The sequence below is a fragment of the Carlito syrichta genome, unplaced genomic scaffold (assembly GCF_000164805.1).
Source record: "Carlito syrichta isolate Samal-C Ts95f unplaced genomic scaffold, Tarsius_syrichta-2.0.1 Scaffold306685, whole genome shotgun sequence".
In the NCBI taxonomy this organism is placed as follows: domain Eukaryota; kingdom Metazoa; phylum Chordata; class Mammalia; order Primates; family Tarsiidae; genus Carlito; species Carlito syrichta.
The window spans coordinates 423,100-445,539 of record NW_007250781.1 but is presented as its reverse complement, the minus strand read 5'-3'; the positions used below and the strand labels follow the sequence as shown (position 1 = coordinate 445,539).

General features: G+C 41.2%; 1 protein-coding gene across 2 annotated transcripts in view; it reads left to right on the top strand.

Moving 5' to 3' along the window:
* The window catches only part of SEC23B (Sec23 homolog B, coat complex II component), a 36,921-nt gene extending 15,814 nt beyond the window's left edge, over window positions 1-21,107 (top strand). For both annotated transcript variants that reach the window (XM_008063230.2, XM_021715112.1), the window contains exons 11-20: window positions 1,081-1,161; window positions 4,767-4,856; window positions 5,493-5,599; window positions 8,130-8,283; window positions 8,420-8,497; window positions 10,933-11,094; window positions 13,082-13,168; window positions 15,947-16,102; window positions 16,483-16,548; window positions 20,633-21,107. In XM_008063230.2, coding sequence (XP_008061421.1) covers window positions 1,081-1,161; window positions 4,767-4,856; window positions 5,493-5,599; window positions 8,130-8,283; window positions 8,420-8,497; window positions 10,933-11,094; window positions 13,082-13,168; window positions 15,947-16,102; window positions 16,483-16,548; window positions 20,633-20,722 — 1,071 coding nt within the window. In that variant the 3' untranslated portion in view covers window positions 20,723-21,107. The remainder of the gene's footprint in view (window positions 1-1,080; window positions 1,162-4,766; window positions 4,857-5,492; window positions 5,600-8,129; window positions 8,284-8,419; window positions 8,498-10,932; window positions 11,095-13,081; window positions 13,169-15,946; window positions 16,103-16,482; window positions 16,549-20,632) is intronic.
* Window positions 21,108-22,440: the final 1,333 nt, after the last annotated feature.

The window sequence follows — 22,440 nt, the reverse complement described above, 5'->3', positions numbered from 1 at the left end:
AACAACATTCTTGACAGAGAGGGATGGGGAAGCCACATGAAAGCTGAGCAGTGATGCAGCAACAAGCCATCAGTAAGCGAGGCTGAAAAAGACAAGGGCTATTGCCCCCCAAGCTTGTGGAAGGAGCGTAGCCTTGTCAACACCTTGATTTTGAATTTCTAACACCCAGAACTATAAGAGAATCAATTTCTGTGTTTTTGTTTTGTTTTTTAAATAAACAATATTCTCGAATGTTTGAGTTTTTTTTTTTTAAAGGTGAGTAATAATGGACTTTTTGAAATTAGTTCACATTTTATTTTTTTATTTTACTTTATTTTTTAGTTGGTGTCTTTCTCTATTGCCTAGGCTGGAGGGCAGTGGCACATTCATGGCCTCTGCAGCCTCAACCTGGGCTCAGGTAATCTTTCCACCTCAGCCTTCCAAGTAGCTAGAACTACAGGTATGCACCACCAAGCCCAGCTAATTATTTATTTATTTATTTATTGTAGAGGTGAAGTCTCACCAAGTTGCCCAGGCTGATCTCGAACCCATGAACTCAGGCAATCCTCTCACCTTGGCCTCCCAAAGTGCTGAAATTATAGGCATGAGCCACCACGCCCAGCCATTAGTTCACATTTAAAAAAATCTAAATATGTTGGTTTTGTCATGTTGGAGTTCATGAATTAACTATTTTTAAAGCAACCAAAACTGTATGTTCTCTGATTAGGAATATGCAAATAATTATGACTATACATGAACATGAATATATTCATACATGGGATTGGAAAAGAATGTAGTGTTGTTGGTAAATTGTTACCTATGTGTACATAATTTCAAAGTAAAAAAAGTGAATCGGAAGAGTTGAAAATACTCATGTGTCAAATGTTTCTAAGGTCAAATTTCATTAAAGTTGCAATCAGTTCACAGTGGCCCTGGAAAAGCTTGTCATAGAGCACTTGTGGTCCATGTGGGGCTTTCTTTTGGCAGAATGGTAGCATTGCCATGTTTTTCCTCTAGGTTTTGTTGTGGCCATGAAATGAAATGAAAGCAGCATGGATCTTCATAATTTTTAATTTTATACCTTTGCATGATTTGTTTTAGACCTCTCGGGAACTGAAGATAGCAGGAGCCATTGGTCCATGTGTATCTCTGAATGTGAAAGGACCGTGTGTGTCAGAAAATGTAAGAAAAACAAATCCATCACCTTCACCTGCTATGCCTGATTGAGCCATTAGAAGTGTTGGACTGTAAGGAGCTTGTCTTTTGTCATCTGTTGGGTGTATCTGTGGTGAGAGGAGATGGGTGAATCCTCAATAACAGCCACAATTCTGAGAGGTGGTGTGATTTCCATCTGTCCATCCATCTGCCTAAAGGACCAGAGAGATGGAAACTGAGGCTTAGGTTAAATATCTTGCTTGGAGTCAGAACTGATTTGGAGAACGAGCCTACCTAGGTCCTCCCGACTCTACCACCCACACTTGGGTCACTGTGCTCAAAGCCACAAGCATTCTGTTCAGCACAAGGCAGACATTCAGTACTGTCATTCGGGAGTAAACCTCTGTGCTCCTTGTCCTTGGAGGTGATACCTTTGTATCACTTGGCTAACAATGAGCTTTATACTACAGAGATCACCGTGAGTTGGTCTGGTGGTCTGGCAGTGTGTGACACAGTTGTCCACTAGTAATTGATTTTGAGTCTGTGTAAACAAAGTTTAGTTATCACCCAGGAGGAGTGGCTTTGCTGATGGCCACCTTCCTCTAATTATACTTTAACTGCCAGAGGCAAACCATTTATTCTGGTGAGAGCTCTCCTGGCCTGGGGTTACACAAACAAGTGTTTCTTCTTTGTCATCAGTGGGAGGGTGGATTGTAGAGCCACATGTGGATTCAAGGTGCAGGTCTACACTTACCTAGCTGGGGAAAAGTACTTAATTGCTTTGTGAGTCAGTGTCTTTATCTGGTGGGGATAATAACACCCACTTTCTAGCATTGTTGGGAGAATTAAATGAGTTAGTTCAGAGAAAGGCAGTACAGTGCCTGACACACTGGAAGCCCACAGATGTCATTTTTCATGTCTTTGTCTTCAGCAACAAACATTCCTGGGTGACTACATAGATTAAACTCTTGTTGCGCTTGGCAGAGGCAAGACAATGTGAGAGAACATTCCTGGGGTTTGCTGCTTGAAAGTTGCTGTCCAAAAGCCCATTGTTGAGTCGTCATTACACCAGAGTGCTAAGGGGTTTGAACCCATTTTCTGGCAGGACTTTGGAAGACTACCTTGTTCTAAAATAGTGTCCATGGGCTTAAAATCTGCCTGATAAAGGCTTTCTGAAGTAGTTAATATATTTCATGAATTAGTACAAACTGATTAGCTGTCCAGTGGAGTTCAACCATGAAAATGTTGGTTGGGGAATGAGGATGCAAAGAATGGGAAAAGACAATTTTCAAGCATTCAGAGAAGTTTAAAGAAGAGTTTCATGAATTCCTGTATGTTAGTGACTGCTAACATTTGCCATAATTGCTGTCATCTTTTTTTGCCACATTTGTTTTATCTGGTTGCTATCTATTTGATGTATTTGCTTTGTCAACTTTTTTTGCAGTCCTTTGAATACAATTTGCAGATATCATGACACTTAATCCTTAAGTACTTCAGTGTGTATTTCCTAAAAATAAGGGTGTTCTCCTACCATGACATCATTATCAAACCTAAGAAAGTGAATGTTAATGTCCTAGTATAATATCTGGTTCATAGTTCTCTGATTTCTTCCCATATGCCCTGTGTAACTGTTTTTCCTCTAGCCAGCTTTGCATTCGATATCATATAAACTTAATTTTATAAAGTCTAGAATAGCCCTATCTTTTTGTTCATTTTTTAAATGTTTGTGCTTTTTAAAGATTAAATGGCATTGCTTCGGTGAAGAGACAGTGCTGGGTGTCTTCTCTAATAGATGATCCCACATTCCCACATGTGTCTGTCTGGGGAGTAGTAGATGTTTAACTTGTATCTTTCCTCCCTGTGTTTTTTGTACAGTGGAAGTTAGGATTAGGGTGTAATTAGACTCAGACTAAGCCTTTTTTGCCAAGCATACTTCCTGGGGGTGTACTCTGTGCTGTGTTAACATCCAGAGGCACTGCAGTCTGTTTATCCCATGTTAGTGGTGCTGAGTTAAGCCGTGGGGTGAAGTTGGTCACTGCACATGTCTTTTTCTTGTAAGGGCATGTTTCCCATTTGTTGTTAGCAAGAAGTCTTGAATGAGGTTGTAGCGCAGTGTGAAAATCTTGTTTGCCAACAGCCTAACGGTTTTAGCATCCACTGATTATCCTCCCATGAATAAATTAATTTCTTCGGAGCTTATAAAATGGTGATTTCTTAGTTCTGTCTTTACAGTTCCTCCAATAAAGTCATTTAAAGGGTGAATACTTAAGCAAGAAATTTGTGTATTCGTGAGGAAGTGTTTTTATGCTCTGTAGGGTTTGTGGCCACACTGGGTCTGGCATCTGGAGAGAGATTAGTGAGGTAAGGAAGGAAGACCTGCAAGCTCTGACTTCTTTGCCTTTTTCCTGGGTGTGACCCTTTACTTTCCAGCAGATGATGAACACCTGCTTCTTTCAGAAAAGGCCAATAGAAGGGAAGGTGAATTCTCACGAATCCATCCATCCATCTCATGATCTAGCTTAGGATTTACTGATGAACAGAGTGTACCCTCCCCACTTTCCACCTTAGGGCATACCCTCCCCACTATCCACCTTAGAGCTGCTGCGTGATTTCATTTAAGAATCTTCCCTCTGACTGTCACCTTCCTGATACTGCTCATTCTGTGGCCAGATACAGAGGCTTCTGACGTGGCTTTGTAGAGAGACCAGACTGGCATCGGCTGTACTTCACTGACACTATAGTGTGGGTGGATTCAGAGCAGTATGGAAGAAATGTCCTGACCCTTAATGCATAATCACATTACTTTTTTTTCCCCCAAAAGGGAGAGTGCTAATTTACATGTGTTATACTATAGATAATGGTTTTCACCTATGGTTCCTGGCTCATAACTCCCATCGCCCTTGCTACAGTCAAACATGTTCCTTTCTAAGCATGATATTTCACAGTTTGATGAGGTATGTTAGAACGTGTAGTACTCGGGTCCCCTAGAAAGATAGAATGTATTTTTCAGACCCTAGTGATTTCAGTTAAGGATTCCTGATGTTTGCAGGCTTTTCTTCTACATGTTATAGTTGAAACAGTGTTACTCAGATTCACATTTTGAGCCTCATGTTTATCACAGGTAGCCATTCAACTAGTCAGTAGAGAGTAGCATTCATACCACTATCATCTCTTCAGTTCCCCTCCTGAAAATTTTTGTGTTGCTTTTGCATTAAAAATTAATGTTGTATAACTAATGTTGTACAACTTTTTATTTTTTATTCTAATAATGACTAAAGAGGCACATAAAACTTTCAGGCTAAATAGGTAATTCTCTTACTATTTAATTTTTCCTCAATGCTGACTTGATTCCTTGTTGATTTCAGTGTTATGTATCCCATATATAATATATATACCTGTAAGTTGAAGTGTCAGTATAAAAAGCTTAAATTGGAAGTATTATAAATATAAATGTTAAGCATTCTTCTGGTTTATAATTGTTTTCTTCAGTAAAAATTTTTCAATTAAACCTAAGTTTTCATCTAGAAGGAGATATTCTAAGTGGCTTGCTCTACTCAGTACTTATCATCAGCAATTAACCATGGAGGGTGTTTTTTTGGTTTTGTTTTCTCAATTCCTCTTCTTTTCCCTAGGAGCTTGGTGTTGGTGGCACGAGTCAGTGGAAAATCTGTGGCCTGGATCCCACATCTACACTTGGCATTTACTTTGAAGTAGTCAATCAGGTAAGTTGAATTTCTCCGTGTGTCATGTCTTGGTGTCCTGTTTTCTGACTTACTGCAAACTATTGGTTTCTGGCTATTTTTTTCACAAACTGACACTACTTTGGTATTGTATTAGGCTTGATGCTAGTCTGGCATGATCTTTTTTTATTCCTTCCAGGGTTTAATCAGAAGCATACAGAAAATTGCTTTTGTTACTTTATTGTTAAACTGATAAGGTCATTAGAGAGTAATGGCTTTATCATCCACCATCATGAAGTGAGCACATGCTGTTGGAAAAATGCTGCCAGCAGACTTGTTTGATGCAGAGTTGCCACAAATCTTAAATTTGTAAAATGAAAAAACAAAACACAGAATCTGTGTACGAAGCACAATTAAATGAGGCATGTGTTTATTTTGCTTGTTCATATTTATTGATCAATCCGTTCATTTTTTTGATGCATATCGTGAACTGGAGATCAGTATTGAATGTGTTTCTTCTTTTTTTGAGGTAAAGATTATGGGCAAATCCCAAGTGTACCTTTCACAATTCATCAAGAACCTTACTGTCACTACTGTGTCAGTTATTGTAGATGAAGGCTCTATGACTGCTGAGTCGCTCCTGTAACAGTAACGAGGTTGTGGCCTCTCACCCTGCAGCACAACACCCCGATCCCCCAAGGAGGCAGAGGTGCTATCCAGTTTGTCACACAGTATCAACACTCCAGCACCCAGAGACGCATCCGTGTGACCACCATTGCTCGAAAGTAAGCAGCCCCAGTTTCCTTTATGTTGAGCCACTGGCTGATATTTTTCCCATGAAGAAATATGTTATCATCTGTTAATTTGTCTTTTGATTCCACTGAATGGTTCTCACTGGTCCTAACTGGCTTATTTGATCAGAGGAGGAGGAGGCTTTTTTGGGTAGCCCAGTTGGGCTTATGAACTCTTGCCTAGAGGAGTCATCTTTCTGTAGGAATATAGTCCATTAGAAATTATTATTTATTATTTTGCTTATTAGATAAGTAACCCATAAAACATCCTCTTCATAAAAGATTCCAGTAGTAGCTGGGCATGGTAGCTCATGCCTATAATCCCAGCACTTTGGGAAGTGAAGGCAAGAGGATTACTTGAGCTCAGGGGTTCGAGACTAGCATAAGCAACTTGGTGACGCCTTGTCTCTAAAATAAACCAAAAAATCAGCTAGGCATTGTGGCACATGCCTATGGTTCTGGCTACTTGGAAGGCTGAAGTAGAAGATCACCTGAACCCAGTAGGTTGAGGCTGTGGTGGCCATGAGCTTGCCACTGCACTCCAGGCTGGGCAACAGAGTGAGACTCCAACTAAAAAAAAAAAAAAAAAAAAAACGATTCCAGTAGTATATAAGTTCAGTTATCCCTTTTTATATGTGAGGGATTGGTTCCAGGAGCCCCTGTGGATATCAAAATCCATGGACACTCAAATCCCTTATGAAAAATAGTGTAGACTTTGCATATAGTCTATGCACATCCTCCTATATACTTTAAATCATCTCTAGACCAGGCACAGTGGCTTATGCCTGTAATCCTAACTCTTTGGAGGCCAAGATGGGTGGATTACTTGAGCCCAGGAGTTTGACACCAGCCTGGGCAATAACAACAAAATTCAAAAAATTAGCCAGGCAAGGCAGTACGTTTCTGTAATCCCAGCTACTTAGAAAACTGAGGTAGAAGGATCACCTAAGCTCAGAAAGTTGAGAGTGCAGTGAATCCTGATCATGCCACTGTACCTCAGCCTGGGTAGCACAGTGAGACCTAGACTCAAAAAAAAAAAAAATCATTTCTAGATTACTTATAAATACCTACCACAATGGAAATTCTATGTAAATAGTTGTTATGCAGCATTGTTTGGGGAATAATGACAGGAAAAAAGTCTGTACTTGTTCAGTACAAATGCAGCCATTCTAGTCCTAACTACATTTTTGATCCGTGGTTGGTTGAATCTGCCAGTGCGGAACCCATGAATACAGAGGGCTGACTATATAGAAAGAAAAATGGGTCTCCTCACTCACCTTCCCAGGAGGTAAATGCCATGCCTGGTGTTTGACTCCACATTCTCATTATCTCCATGCATATGTTTACTTGCAAGCACATATCTCTTGTATTTTGATAGAGACCTAGTATTGCTTGATTTGGCTCCTCTGTTAAGGACATTTCAGGCCTTGCCTTCCAACAGTGCTGCATTCATATTTTTAGGTCTTTGTGTACATGAGTATTTATTTCCAGCTACTTCATAGAAATGAAATTGTGGATACTGTAAAACTACTCTCCTAAGAAACTAATCTGTACTCAGTCCAATAGTATAAGGAGAGTGCCCTATCTCCTTATTAACAATAGATGTTCCTTTTTTTTTTTTTACTACAGCCTTGACCTCCTGGCTCGGGCATTCCTTCTGCCTCAGCCTCCAGTATAGCTGGAAACACACCACCACAGCTAGTGGTTTTTTTATTTTTTGTAGAGACAAGTCTTGCTATTTTGCCCAGTATGGTCTCGAACTCCTGGGCTCAAGCAGTCCTCCTACCTCGGCCTCCCAAAGTGCTAGGATTACAGGCATGAGCCACTGTGCCCGGCCTGGATTTTTTCAGTTTTCAACATGCAATTATAGATATATAGAGAGATAACATGCAATATCTCACTTTCATTTGTATTTTCCCATTTATCAATGAGTTGAGTACTTTTTCATGTTTATTGGCCATAAGTATTTCTTCTGTGATAGCTGTTGTTTATTTTGTAGAACTGATTATTTTTCTTGTTCAGTGGTTTGCAGAGATTTTATATAGATTATGTATTTTGGGTATGATGATTATGTTTGTTATACATACTGTTTCTGGTTTATCTGTTATCTTTTAGCTTTGTTCATAATGTCATTATTCATCTGGAAAGCTATTGCATATGTACTCATTCTTTTTCCATGGATGTAATACTAGAAAGTCATTTTGTAAATCTGTAAACGTTTAGATTTGTTTAAGATTGACCTGGAGGAAGGAACACTAGATTGAGACTTAGTACCATTTTAGTATCTACTTTTGTGATGAAACCTGGGAAAGTTATCCTCTATAATTTTTTTGAGCTTGTAGCCCTCAGAGATCTCAGGGTAACTTAGAATGTATGTAAAACTCTGTGATTTCTTAGTAAAAATGAAGTCCAAATCTTGTTGTCTTAGATGAAGGAACAGGAATTTTGTTTCCTTATCTAAACGGATGTCTGCCTTTCTGATCGCTCCTGAACACGCACGTGATACTAACTCTGAACTTGTCAGTTGGGCAGATGCACAGAGTCAGCTCAGGCACATAGAAGCAGCCTTTGACCAGGAGGCTGCTGCGGTCTTGATGGCACGGCTTGGGGTGTTCCGCGCGGAATCAGAGGAGGGACCGGACGTGCTCCGGTGGCTGGACCGACAGCTCATCAGACTGGTAAGTGGGAAACAATGTCATTAGATTCAACCTTGGTCTGCCCTACTTTTGAGAAAATAAAAATAAAATTGTCAGTTCAGTTAAACCTGCTATTTTATTTTTCATAGTGTGTTTTTCTGGTGTTTTCTTTCAATAGTGTCAGAAGTTTGGGCAATACAACAAAGAAGACCCCGCTTCCTTTAGGTTATCAGACTCCTTTTCTCTGTATCCTCAGGTAAGTACCCTGTATTTAAAAAATAAGTATAGAACAATAAATTGTGCTAGAAATAAACTGTTCTCAGGATGAGGTGAAGACCTTTTATGTCTTGAGACTTAGTCGCTAAATGTCAAAAGTTGTCTGCATCAAGACAAATGTTGTGTCTCTGCAAAACAGTACTCTAACCCCTACAGGAGACAAAGATGACATGCAGTGAGGAGAAAAGAAATAAGATCATGGTGTAAGGCCACAACAAAATGTGTAATTTGTAGAAGTTTTAGGTGAACAATTGGCTGCCTCAGCAGCAAACCAAGAAAATGAGCACACGTGGAGGTGAATATAACAAAATGAAACCACAATTAATGTGACAGATATTTAATAATAATCTCTCTGGTTATTATGCTGTATCATAATTAGAAGTCAACAGTAAGCAGCTCCTGGAAATAACTACACTATGCAAGACCCTGCATTTGGGAGCCACAGGACAGGGGAAGGAGAGAAGGGAGTGACTGGAGCAGGAAGCTGCATCATAGATCTGTGTTTCTGCCTTTTCTGAATTTCCTCCTCATGTAAATGAGGAAATAGAGCCTGACTCAGTGGTGTCTGTGAGGACGACAGTAACTGAGACCAGTGGAGTATTTAGCACAGTACTAGGCATCTGTTCAGCTTTAGATGTGAGTTAGCTTGACAGCAGAGTCTGGAACTTTCAGCTGCCAGTGCCTGTGAAGTTGAGGCTGTGTGGGGGAGAGCCCTGGACCAGCCAGAGTCAGACCAGGGTTCCATCCTAGGTGAGGTGCCACATCTCCGTGGGTTTTGGTTTTCTTATCTTTAGGAGGGAGGAGTTGATCTGGAGAAGTGGCTTGCAACCTATGTAAAGCCATGGAGGCCTCTCTTCAAGAGGACCCTTCACTCAGCAACCTGCACAGGAAGTAGGTAGAGTTGGTGCCACTCTGGTTGTGCCCATGCACCACCCAATCACTGGTCCTACCTGAGTCCCCCACCCTGGGGCCCTGAGGATTCACTAAGACTGAAGATCACAGTTTGAAAACCACCAGGTGAGGTGGTTTCTAAAAATCCTTATTTCAAGATATTCTGGGATAGAGGACAAGAACCCAGTCTCTGGAGCCAGATGGCCTAGATTAGAGTTCAGCTTTGCCACTCAGCAGTGGGGTGACCTTGGACAAATTGCTTCCCACTCTGTGCCTCAGTTTTTCCACCTGTAAACTAGGGATGGTAGGAGAATCTACCTCAGGAACTTGTGGAGGGATTAAATAATTCTTGTCAAGTGCTTTGTTCCTTGCATGTAGGATGTATTGAATGTCAGCCTTGATGATTATTTAGGAACCCGTGGTTCAATATTTGGGGACTCAGAAAGCTTTATACTTCTCAGGCAACTTCTTTGCATGTTCTGGGAACAAGAATAAACTCAAAGTCCCCTCCCCTCGGTCCTTCAGGGTAAAGTATATACCTCTCCGCATTATCTTTTGTTTTGTTTTTGAGTTGGAATAGCACTCTGTTGCCCAGACTGGAGTGCAGTGGCTGCTCCCGGCCACTGCAACCTCAACCTGCTGGGCTCCAGGGATCCTTCCACCTCAGACTTCCAAGTAACTGGACCTACAGGCACGCACTACCACGCCCGGCTAATTTTTTTTATTTATTGTAGAGATGAGGACTCGCCAAGTTGCCCAGGCGGGTCTCAAACCCACGGGCTCAGGCAATCCACTCACAGCATTATCTTTTTTCCCTCTCTCCCTGGCTCCCCTCGCTCTACACTACCATCCTGTGTCTGGAGCACTTGTCTGCTGTTCCTGTGCCTGGAGTACCCTTGGTCCCAGCCCTTTGGCCTTTTCATGCATGTGTCTCAGGGTTTCCTCAGCCCCCGTAGTTTTTTGGGGGGTGGTCTCCTGCTGGCTCTCCACCCTGACTCCCACAGTGCTTGCCTGTACTAGGGCTCATAATTCAACCCCCCAGGTGTACATTTTCCCCACCGGACTTCCTTTGAGAGCAGATATTCTGTCTCCACAAGCCTGGCACAGTGATAGTTGGAATACATATTTCTTTGCCTTTCCCCTTTTATGTGGAAACTTGCATATCCAAAGGCCTCTTTTTAAAAAACAAAAAGTTTAACTTGTGGTAAAAATGCATAACATAACTACCATCTTAACAATTTCCTAGTGAACTGTTGAGTAATGTTAAATATATTCACATTGTTGTGCATCTTATCTCTAGAAGTTTTTATGTTGCAAAACTGACTCTGTATTCATTCAGCAATTCCCTATTTTCCTCTTCCTGCTGTTCCTAGTACCACCTTGTACTTTGTGTTTCTGTGAACCCAGAGGCCTTCTTCTTAAAGTCTGGGTTCTGCTGTTTCAGAGGCCTGAGGTGAGTCTATTCTCTGGGTGTCTGAGAAGGTTACAGCTGTGTTCATTTGTATTTTTTCTTTGTAAATCCAGTTCATGTTCCATCTCAGAAGATCTCCATTCCTTCAAGTGTTCAACAACAGCCCCGATGAGTCGTCGTACTACAGACACCACTTTGCCCGGCAGGATCTGACCCAGTCCCTCATCATGATTCAGCCCATCCTCTACTCCTACTCATTCCATGGGCCTCCGGAGGTGAGGGTTCTTCCAAACGCTCTTCTGAGAATTGAAATCACCATCTATATATATGTATGTTTTAGCAAGTGTACTCTTAGAGCAGAACTATAAAAAGAAAGAAAAGGCAACATTGAGTTTTTATGGTAATTTAACATTTCTGAGTATTAAAAAAACTCCTATGCCAAGTGCGATGGCTCATGCCTATAATCCCAGCACTTTGGGAGGCCAAGGTGAGGTGAGAGGATTGCCTGAGCCAACAGTTGTGAGATCAGCCTGGGCAGCTTAGTGAGACCTCATCTCTACAATAAATTAAAAAATTAGCTGGGCATGGTGATGTGTGCCTGTAGTTCCAGCTACTTGGAAAGCTGAGGTAGAAGGATCACTTGAGTCCAGCAGGTTGAGGCTGCGGTGGCTGTGAGCATGCCACTGTACAGAGTGAGACTCCAACTCAAAAAAAAAAAAAAATCCTTGGGAAAAAGTCAAAGGACATATAAGGCTATTATTTGTGGAAGGCAGGAATAAATATAAAAAACTTTTTTAAACCTTAAAAAGATACATGTATACATCTTTCAAGGTGTTCATGTACTTAATACTTAAACCCATTAATTGCGTGTCTCGTAATGTATCTTAAGGAAATACTCCTAGATACGGGAGTAGACTTTGTGCAAATAAATAGTAAATGAACTATTCTAATAGAGAATTAGATAACAATCCAAATGTTCAATAATAGAAGAATAAATAAATAACCTCAGAAATGCAGTCATCCCTCAGTATCTGTGGGGAATTAGTTCCAGGAACTCCCTCAGATACCAGAATTCATGGAAGCTCAAGTTACTGATGTAAAATGGCGTAACAGCCAGGTGTGGTGGTTCGCACCTATAATTCCAGCACTTTGGGAAGCCAAGGAGGGGGGATTGCTTGTGTCCAGGAGTTTGAGACCATCCTGGACAACATAATGAGTCTTCATCTCTACGAAACAAAAAAGTTAGCCAAACATAGTGACATGTATTATAGTCCTAGCTACTCAGGAGGCTGAGGCAAGAGGATTACCTGAGCCCAGGAGGTGAAGGCTACAGTGAGTCATGATTGTGCCACTGCACTCCAGCCTGGGCAACAGGGTGAAACCCCCAACTTAAAAAACATAAAAGGCGTACTATTTACATATAACCTATGTTCATCTTCCTGTGCACTTTAACTCATCTCTAGATTATTTATAATACCTAATACAATGTAAATGCTATGTAAATAGTTGTTATACTATATTGTTTAGGAAGTAATGACAACGAAAAAGTCTATACATGTTTAGTACAGACACAATTGTTTTTTTCAAATATTTTCAATTGAAGGTTGATCAAGTTCACAGATGTGGAATCTGTGGATATGGGTTCTATAAATTTTATGTAACATAATAGAAGAGATAGATAACTTCTTATGTAAAAATGCTACATGAAAAAACCCAAAAAACTTTTCTAAACTGCAAAAATAAAGAACTATGTTGAAATAAACCAAAACGTCCTTTTTGTTATACTTGGGTACAAGGTTTTAAATTTTCTTTAATGAGTATAAGTTATTTTATTTTACCTATTGAAAACAAAAACACATATTTTGTAAACTTTAAAAACTTGTAATAAATACTACTTTACATAGGCATTCCTGCTCTGTCTCATCTACAGAGAAAGTGTCTCTGATTGATAAAATGCATTTCTAGCACAAAACTAGAATATTCAGAATTATCTCTGGTTCCTGAATCAAAAGATATCATTAATGGCTCTTCCTAATTGATGAGGGATTATTTGGAGCATATATATTTTTTTTTTTTACAAAGTTGAGGCTGAGAGCTGCTAAGTCAGGAGCAGAAAGTGGGAGTGTGACAGGAAGAGGGCAGCGCACTGTGTCAGGTGCATTTGTAACCAGCCTCCGCACTGGCTGTGGGCACCAGGTGTGGGAGGGGAGTGGCCACTGTGGGACCAGGGAAGTCTAATGCCCTCTCTCTTCTCTTCTTCAGCCAGTGCTCTTGGATAGCAGCAGCATTCTGGCCGATAGGATTTTGCTGATGGATACTTTCTTCCAAATTGTCATTTATCTCGGTGAAGTAAGTTGATATTCATTTTTTCTTTACTGTTGTTTTTCCGTTTGTTTGTTTTTAAATTGGAGAAAGGCATACACATTTATTTAACATGTGCACAAGGAGAATCACAGAGTGACTGCCTGTTCGATTGTCTCTTTCTATCGTTTCTCATGAAATTTGAAAATGGAATTTGGGCTTAAAAAGCTCAGTTTATTTTGAATACAGGAGCTTTTATTCTAGTAAATATTTTCTTAGGTCCCTGGAGTATCTTAGTTTATTTAGTAATTTTAATAATTGCTATAAGTCTCAGGTGGTCTTTTAAATCACTGTACTTTATTACTTTGTAAGTCATTGGCACGACTAGTTTATTATTCCTTGCTAAAAATGTTATACACACTTCTGTCCTTCCGAGCAATGCTGGAATTTGGGGCTAAAGTTTTTCTTTGATGAGATAGTGTGGCAAAGGGAACGTTATGCGACTAGGATGGCCATGGATGACTTTCGGGGAGAAGCCATTTCTTTCTCAAAGAGGTTCATGCCTTAAGAAAAAGAGTGACTCCTCTGAATTATTTGCTCTTATAGGGAAAAAAAAAATCTGTTAATTGAGCATTAAGCAGTGAGCAAAAGCAGTGATGCTTTTCTTGTATTTCATTAAAAGGCTTTGGTGATTGATTTGGCTTCCTAGTGTCTGAACATTAGAAATGATTTCAGATGTCCTGAAAAGGTATAAATTGTGTTTCAGAATTCCCTCAGTAATTTAGGAAGTACTTATTTTCTGATACTAACAAGCATTTTGTAACTTGAAACTTTCTCCAACATATTAACACCCACTCTGCCAGCTGCTTGCTCACAGAAGTGAGGCTATCAGTGATGGTCCTAGACCAAGGGCCCCTGGGTGACCAGCTGGTCTTCCCACTGTGTCCTTTGGTAGCATTTGGCCCTCCAGCTGATGGGTTCTGCATCTGCAGGCTCAACTAACTATGGATCAAAAATATTTGAAAAAGTAATTTAAAAAAACCAATTTAACAATACAAGGTAATACAAATTTTAAAAATGTAATACACAACTATTTATATAGCATTTACATTGAATTAGGTATTATAAGTAAACCAGAGATAAGTTAAAGTATGTGGAAGGATTTGTAGTATTTTACATGCAAAAATACTACACCATTTTATATGATGGACTGGAGTATCCTTGGGTCTTGGTGCCCTGGAGGGGGAGGGTACGCTGGAGCCACAGTCTCTGTGGGTATCAAGGGGCATCTGTCTCGGCAGCATGGCTTTCTCTGTCTTCAGCTCACTTCTTGTAGACATTTCTGACTGCAGCCCCAGATCCCATTCATTGATTGAGCACCTTTTTGTGCAAGTGAGTGGCTATAAAGGCGAAGACAGTGACATTGCTGTCACCCTCCAGAAGCCCACAGTAAGCTGGATGAGGGTGTTCTTATGCACTTTTGGACCCAAGTAAGCTTGTGGGAGGACCAGGGGACCTGGTCAGGGAATTCAGACCTGAAGACGCTGACTGCAACTCTGGGAAGTAGGGCAGAGTGGGCTGCAGAAGGAGGCTCCGGAGACAGTCCTCTGCCTGGAGTCATGCTCACAGCTCTGTCGTTGAGACACATTGCACACGTGCTGTATCCTCTTTCTCCATGTTGCCTTTCCTTTATTTTCTTGTTTTCCTGAGTGACATGTGAAAGCACTTCAGCTTATTTAGAAAGATATATGAATCTGTTCATGAATGTTTCTTCCTGTGTATCAGGATGTTTCCTAGACCAGTTGCTGATGAGTATGAAAGAGCGAGTAAGACCCAAAGTGTTCAGCCTAGTCGTGAGACAAGTCCTCTTTCCTTTCTTCCACAGTTTAGCATATTGCATCTCCTTATTGCCCAGTTAGCACTCACACGTTGATTTCCTACAGCCTTTGTCTCCCCACTAAGAGCATCCCAACTCAGAGAGCAGGACGTGGGATGAGTCAGTATCACCCAGCCTGTATCACCCAGCCCACTGGAGGATCTGTGTCATGTGTGTGTGCTGTTAGGAAAAGAGAAGTAGTAATAGATTCTATATTCTAGAATCTAGGGCAGCCAACAAATCCCTTTGTCTCTTGGGTGGGGGAGGTGAGCAGCTGGACTGAGTGGTAACCATGGAAGTGGAAAGGGAGAGAGGCCCCAACTCCTTGTGATAACTCAGTCAAGGATTTCACTAACCTTTTGGTGTATACAGCTGCAAAGGAGAGAGGAGGTGAGACTGATGACTGACATTCCTAGGAGAACTGTGTGGCAGGGGTGTCCTGGATGCGGCCTTCTTGCTCACTCCTGCCTCTCCTTCTCCTAGTGAGCTCTGCTTTGCTTTCCTACTGAAACTTGTCTTTTTTTTTTTTGAGTTGGAGTCTCACTCTTGTTGCCCAGGCTGGAGTGCAGTGGCACTCTCACGACCACTGCAGCCTTGACCTGCTGGGCTCAGTTGATCCTTCCGCCTCAGCCTTCCAAGTAGCTGGAACTACAAGCGCACGCCACCACATCTGGCTTATTTTTTGATTTATTGTAGAGACGAGGTCTCACCAAGTTTCCCAGGTGGGTCTCGAACCCCTGGGCTCAGGCAGTCCTCTCGCCTTGGCCTCTCAAAGTGCTGGGATTACAGGCTGAGCCATCACGCCTGGCTGAAACTTGTCATTTTTGACATAAGTCTTCTTCACTGGAAACAAGTTCTGGGTGGTGGTGGTGGTGATGGAAATGTCATTGTGGATGAAGGCAGCCATTCCAGTTTCCCCAACAGATTTGGTTGGGTTTCTTTTGGTGTAGACCATAGCCCAGTGGCGTAAAGCTGGGTACCAGGACATGCCTGAATATGAAAACTTCAAGCACCTTCTGCAAGCACCACTGGATGATGCACAGGAAATTCTGCAAGCGCGCTTCCCGATGCCACGTTACATCAACACGGAGCACGGGGGCAGTCAGGTGAGTGGACCGAGTTCCAGCTCTGATGGTCTCTTAGTTTTGGGATTGGTTTTTATGGCTCTACATCTAAACAGGATGGTTGGTATTTGATGTGGTGACATAAATTGACTTATAGATAGATAATCAGTCCACATATGACTTCCTTTAAATGAGTGGCCAAAATATGCAGATGTAGAAGTAGAGGCCAAAATAAAAAACATGTCTCCTACTTTGGGATCCTTAATAAATGGAAAGCCAGTGGGCTTGAGCTACAGAAGCCGGTTCCTATACAGGAAAAAATTTCAAATTTCACCAAAGAAATGTTAAAAGTTATTTAACTTTTTTCTGTTACACTCATATTCATGTCACTTTTAATCTTTAAACTTTTTTTTTCCCTAAAGGCTCGATTCCTTTTGTCCAAAGTCAACCCATCTCAGACACACAATAACCTGTATGCTTGGGGACAGGTAAGAAATTATCAGGTATTTGGGGAGGAAACGCGATTGGTTTTTAAAAAAATTTTGTTTTTAAAGTCCTGCAAATTGGATCTTTTTTGAACTGGAGACAATAACTTAATAACTTGGATATTTTACTGGGAAGGAAAAAAAATCCCACTTTGAATGACATAACTGGACAGGGGACAAGGGTGGGTAACTCCCTCTGTGGCTCCTTTTCCACAGCACACAGTGTCATGTGCCAGGTGCAAAGCAGGGTGCAGCACTGTGCTGGGGCCTCCATCTAGCTCTGCTCAACGCTGGTGCTATTTCTGCAGCCCCCATTTCTCTCTCTTTTTTTTTTCCTCCTGGTTACTATGTTATCTAATTAGCCCCAGCATTTATGTCTCCCTTGGATGAGTCTTTAACATTTTATAATGTTTTTTAATCAAAGTTATTTTGAGATAATTGTAAATGTTAGTGCATTTATAAGAACTAATACAGAGATGGATCCCCTGTATCATTCACCAACTTTCTCTTAGTGGTCACATCTTGCAGAACTAGAATACAGTATCATAACCAGGGTAGTATTGACATTGATGTGATCAAGGTGTGCAACATTTCCATCGGAGCTCTCTCTCTCTCTTTTTTTTTTTTTTTGAGTCAGTCTCACTCTGTCATCCAATCTGAAATGCAGTGCAGTGGCATGTTTATAGCCACCACAGCCTCGACCTGCTCGTCTCAGGCGATCCTTCAGCCTTAGCCTTCCAAGTAACGGAACCACAGGTGCAATCTACTGTGCCCGGCTAATTTTTTTATTTATTGTCTCACTGTTGCCTAGGCTGGTGTCGAACCCCAGGACTCAGGCAATCTTCTTACCTCCACCTCCCAAAGTGCTGGGATTACAGGCATGAGCCACCGCACCCAGCTGGAAGCTCTCTTGGTGATTTCTTACAGTACACTGACTTGCCATCTTCCTCTACCTCTGCTTCCTAGTGTCTGGCAACTGTTAATCTGGTCACCATTTCTATGATTTTCTCACTAAGAATGTTCTATGTGAAGCCATACAGTTAAACAACCTTTTGGATTGTCTTTGAGCCCTCAGCATAATTATCTAGCGATTCATCCAGGTTGTTGCATGTGTCAGTAATGTGTTTCTTTTAATTTGTCAAGTAGTGTTCTGCAGTATAGATGTATTGCAGTTTGTTTAATCATTTACTCATTGTAAGACATCTGAATTGTTCACAGTTTCTGGCTAACAGGAAGAAAGTTACTGTAAACATTCATGTACAGGTTTTTGTTTTTTTTTTTGAGTTGGAGTCTCATTCTGTCACCCAGACTGGATTGCAGTGGCATGCTTACGGCCACCACAGCCTTGATCTGCTAGGCTCAGGTGATCCTTCCACTTCAGCCTTCCAAGTAGCTGGATCTACAGGCATGCACCCCTATGCCCAGCTAATTTTTCTTGATTTATCATAGAGGCGAGTCTCACTGAGTTGCCCAGGCTGGTGTCAAACCCCTGGGCTCAGGCAATCCTCTTGCCTCCACCTCCCAAAGTGCTATGATTACAGGTGTGAGCCACCGTGCCTGGCTTACAGATTGTTTTATGAACATAAATCTTCATTTCTTTGAGATTAATGCCCAGGAGCACTTGCTAGGTTTTATGGTAGTTACATAGTTCATGTTTTAAAGAAATTGCCAAACTTTTTCAGAGTGGCTACAACCTTTTACATCCCCACTGGCAAGTTATGAGGGATCCAGTTTCTCTGCCTCCTTGCCAACATTTGATGTTGTCATTACTTTTACAGTAAGTCACTGTATATGAATGAGTTCCATTCCAAGAGCAAGTTCATAAGTTCAATTTGTTCATAAGTCCTATGAAGTTAGCCTAGGTACCCAACTAACACAATCAGCTATACTGTACACTTGCTTTTGAACATCCTGGACTTGAAATGAAGATATTATACTATCATACTCTACACAGTATTGTGCAGTAAAGTACACAAAAGCACAGCCACTTAGGGGATGCACACCTGTGGCAACGTATGCCAGACACATGAACTAACTTATGTGATTGGACATATGAATTCATGTTTGCCTTCAAAAGTTTGCAACTCGAAGGTTCATATGTAGGGCACTTACTGTATTTTGGCAATCCTGGTAGGTATGTAGTGGTATATCATTGTGACTTCAGTTTACATTTTCCTAATGTCTGATGATGTAGAACATCTTTTCATGTGCTTCTTTGCCGTCTGTATCTCTTCTTCAGTAAAATATTTTTATGTCTTATTCCTGGTCTGTTGAATTATATATGTTTCCCCTCCTGCTTTTTTTTTTTTTTGAGTTGCAGTCTCACTCTGTCACAGGCTAGAGTGCAGTGGCACAATCATGGCAATACTTCCATCTCCGCCTCCCTAGTAGCTGAGACTACAGGTGTGCACCATGACACCTGGCTAATTTTTTAAAAAATGTTTTATAGAGACAAGATCTCTTGTGTTGCCGCAGCTGGTCTTGAACTCCTGGTCTAAAGCACTTCTCCCATCTTGGCCTCCCAGTGTGCTGGGATTGCAGGTGTGAGCCACCATGCCTGGCTGGGAAAACTTTAAGGGGGTGCATTGTTTCATTACTGCCAGGTGGAGATAATAGTCCACATTTTCCACTGGTCTCTTGACATTTGAGGGCATAGTAGTGATTTATTGTTACTGCTCAAGGGAATGGTAGTTCAGTTCCCCAGGCAGCCTCCACTGACACCATGCTGGAGGTGGCCTTGTTACACTTGGGTGATGGTGAAAGTCCTGACTCTTCACTAATCCTCTCTTGATACCATCCCATGGGCAGGGGGAGGGACATATAGTCCTGCCTGGTGTGGGTGGAAGTCCAGGCTCCCCAAATGGTCTCACTGACCCTACAGGGCTAGGAGATTTCTTATTGGCCATTGAGACGGAATTCCTGGTTCTGTACTCTGCCTTCTCTGCTGCTGTCCCAGTGGGGTGTTGGGCTTCCTGATTATGACCTTGTGAGGGTGGAATTTTTAGGTGCCCACGTGGCCTTTGCTCGTATGTGTGGAGCAAGGCTATGGTTTTTTCTGTTACTTTTGGCTGGAGTATGGTGGTTTTTTTCTAAGATTTTTTATCTTGCTAGGCTGCTCCGGTCCTTTGACTTTTTGTGTTTCTTTTGGGTCTGTGCTCAATAACAGTTTGCCAGCTTCTTGAGCTCCAAATCTGGGGTATATGAGGCACAAAGAAAATCTAAGGAACTCACTGCTCTGCTGTCCTTGGGTTCCTAGGCCCTAGTTTGTTACCTTTCAATGTTTGGTTTATATAAAATGTCCAGTTTGTAGTTTTACTTAGAGGGAGGAGTAGAAAAAGTATGTCTTCTACTCCTTTAGAACTGGAAGTCCTCTGAAAACATTGTGATCTTACTTACATTTTTTTGATGATAACAGTACCGTTTCATCTGTAAAAGTTTGAAAATTTTTTTAAAAAGCAATAAAATTAAAATTACCTGTAACCGCTATCTAGAGTTAATACTTTCTGGCTTTTTTCTAGGTATAGTGTCTGTGTCCTATACATATATACATGTTTAAATTTCTTTATAAATGTGGGATCTTACTACAAATTGAGGTTCATATTCCGTTTTTTCCTATAACATTAATAAAACCATAAGCTTTTCGGAAGCACAAGTATCCATCTATTCAGTGGAGATATGATTCACTCAGCCATGAGTGCACCACTGTCCAGCTTCTGTTGTAAACAGAGCATTTAAAAGCTAGGGCTAGGTACCGGCCAGGTAACAGGAGTGGGTATGAGCCTTAGGGAACTCACACTGGTGGGAGCTGAATGCTGGGTGAGTCATCAGAACTGTGAAGAAGGGTGTACAGAGCAACGGTATGTGCTAGCAGGCAACTGTGACCTGAGCTCAGTGTATCAGGAAAGTGTTTTGTGAGGAAATTGTGCTTCAGTTAAAGAAGTAGTTAGTTAGGCAGATGATGGGGTGGTGGGCCCAGTTCACAGCAGAGGAGCAGCACCTGTGAGTACTCGGAGTCACAAGATCCCTAACAGCTCACAAATTCTAACAATAAGACATTTGTCAACAAACCTTTATCATCCAATTTCAGGAAACTGGAGCGCCCATTCTAACCGATGACGTTAGCCTGCAGGTGTTCATGGACCATTTGAAGAAACTGGCTGTCTCCAGTGCCTCCTGAGTTGAGGACGTGACCAGGACGCTGGAGAAGACACTGTCAGATGATGTCCACAACTGTTTTTAAAGGCTTAATACCATTCCTTTTACTTTTCTGGCATATTTTAATAAATGATCAAAGAAAATTTTGTATGTAACTCTTTAGATCTAATTTATTTGTATTCTTTCTTACCCCTTTTCTCGCACTATAAAATAGTAAGGTTATAAATGTTTTTGATACTCGTAGATGTTTATGTGCTTTTTGTGCCCTAACATTTAGAGTCTAAATAAAATCAGGTAATGTATTTTGACAACTTATTTAGGTGAAAATCTTAATGATTGTAAAAGAAATAAATCTCTATAAAGAAAGTACTGGCTAAAATAGTGCTAATACAAATTTGATTTCCTGAGGTCTATATGTGAGTGTTTTTGTGTTTTAAGTGACTCCCTCAAGAGTTATTTCCTGAACTTAATCCTTATTTACTGTCTAAATGTTAGCGGGCCATGAAAAAGTATGAAATGAATGAAACGTTACTGAGGCAGGGTGGTTTAGAGGACACTCTCCCTGACTCACACTGTTTGAGTCCAGCCCGGGTGGATATCAAGACTGGCTGATGGTCGAGGTGGCTCCAGCAAAGCAAAAGCATGTTTATCTTGAGTATCAAGTAAAAGAATCAACGTAGTGTATATACGCGATCAAGACAAAACAGATGCCCTGTCCTAAAGAGCTTATGACGAGTAAGTTACCTTCCCTCTTTAAGCCTAGACCTACCTTCAAAGGCAGCTGCTTTTAGTCTTTCTGTACAAGATTTTAGTTGTTGATGTATTCAATTTTAGCCAATGTCTCCCAGTTTCCATGTTCACAGAATGAGGATATTAAGACCTTCTCTCAGTGCTATCTTTATTTTTATATTATCAAGATTAGTGAAATGGATATTCTGGCCCATAGCCAGAAGTGTATTTTTTGTCTTGAAGTTTACTGAAAGCTGAGAGCTAGTGGACAGCATTTCACAGTGAAGAGGATGCAAATACTGTTTATGTTACAGCCAGGTAGTGTTACATTCCCTAGGGCTTTGAAGCTCAGTCAGCTCCTACACCACTTGAAGGAAAACGTTGCAAATGACAATCAGGGTTGCTTTTCTTACATTCCATCGTGCCCTGTGTTCTTGCTTCCTATTTGGATTATGACTTGTTGGATTTGCTGTTGTTTTCCCCACAGTTTCTAATTTTTGTTTGCTTTTTGAGAAGAGGTATTTTATTTTCTATTTCCTAAGAAGTTGCGCAACCTCTCCTATTGAATGAAGGCCATTCTTTTCTTCTTTAGAGGCCATGGGTGTCTCTTTTTTCCTTTTTTTTTTTTTTTTTTTTGAGTCCGAGTCTCTCTCTGTCTCCCAGACTGGAGTGCAGTGGCACGCTCACGGCCACCGTAGCCTTGACCTGTAGGGCTCAGGCAATCCTTCCACCTCAGCTTTCCAAGTAGCTGAAACTACAGATATGTGCCACCATGCCCAGCTAATTTTTTGATTTATTGTAGAGATGCGGTCTTGCCAAGTTGTCCAGGCTGGTCTCGAACCAGCAGTCTCAGGCAATCCGCTCACCTTGGCCTCCAAAAGTGCTGGGATTATAGGCATGAGCCACTGTGCCTGGCCGGTTGTCTCCTTTCAACATGGGTCGGTTGCTTTGTAAACCTACTATGTGACTGTCACCCAGGAATTGCTTTTGTTTGGACCCTGGCTTAGTTTC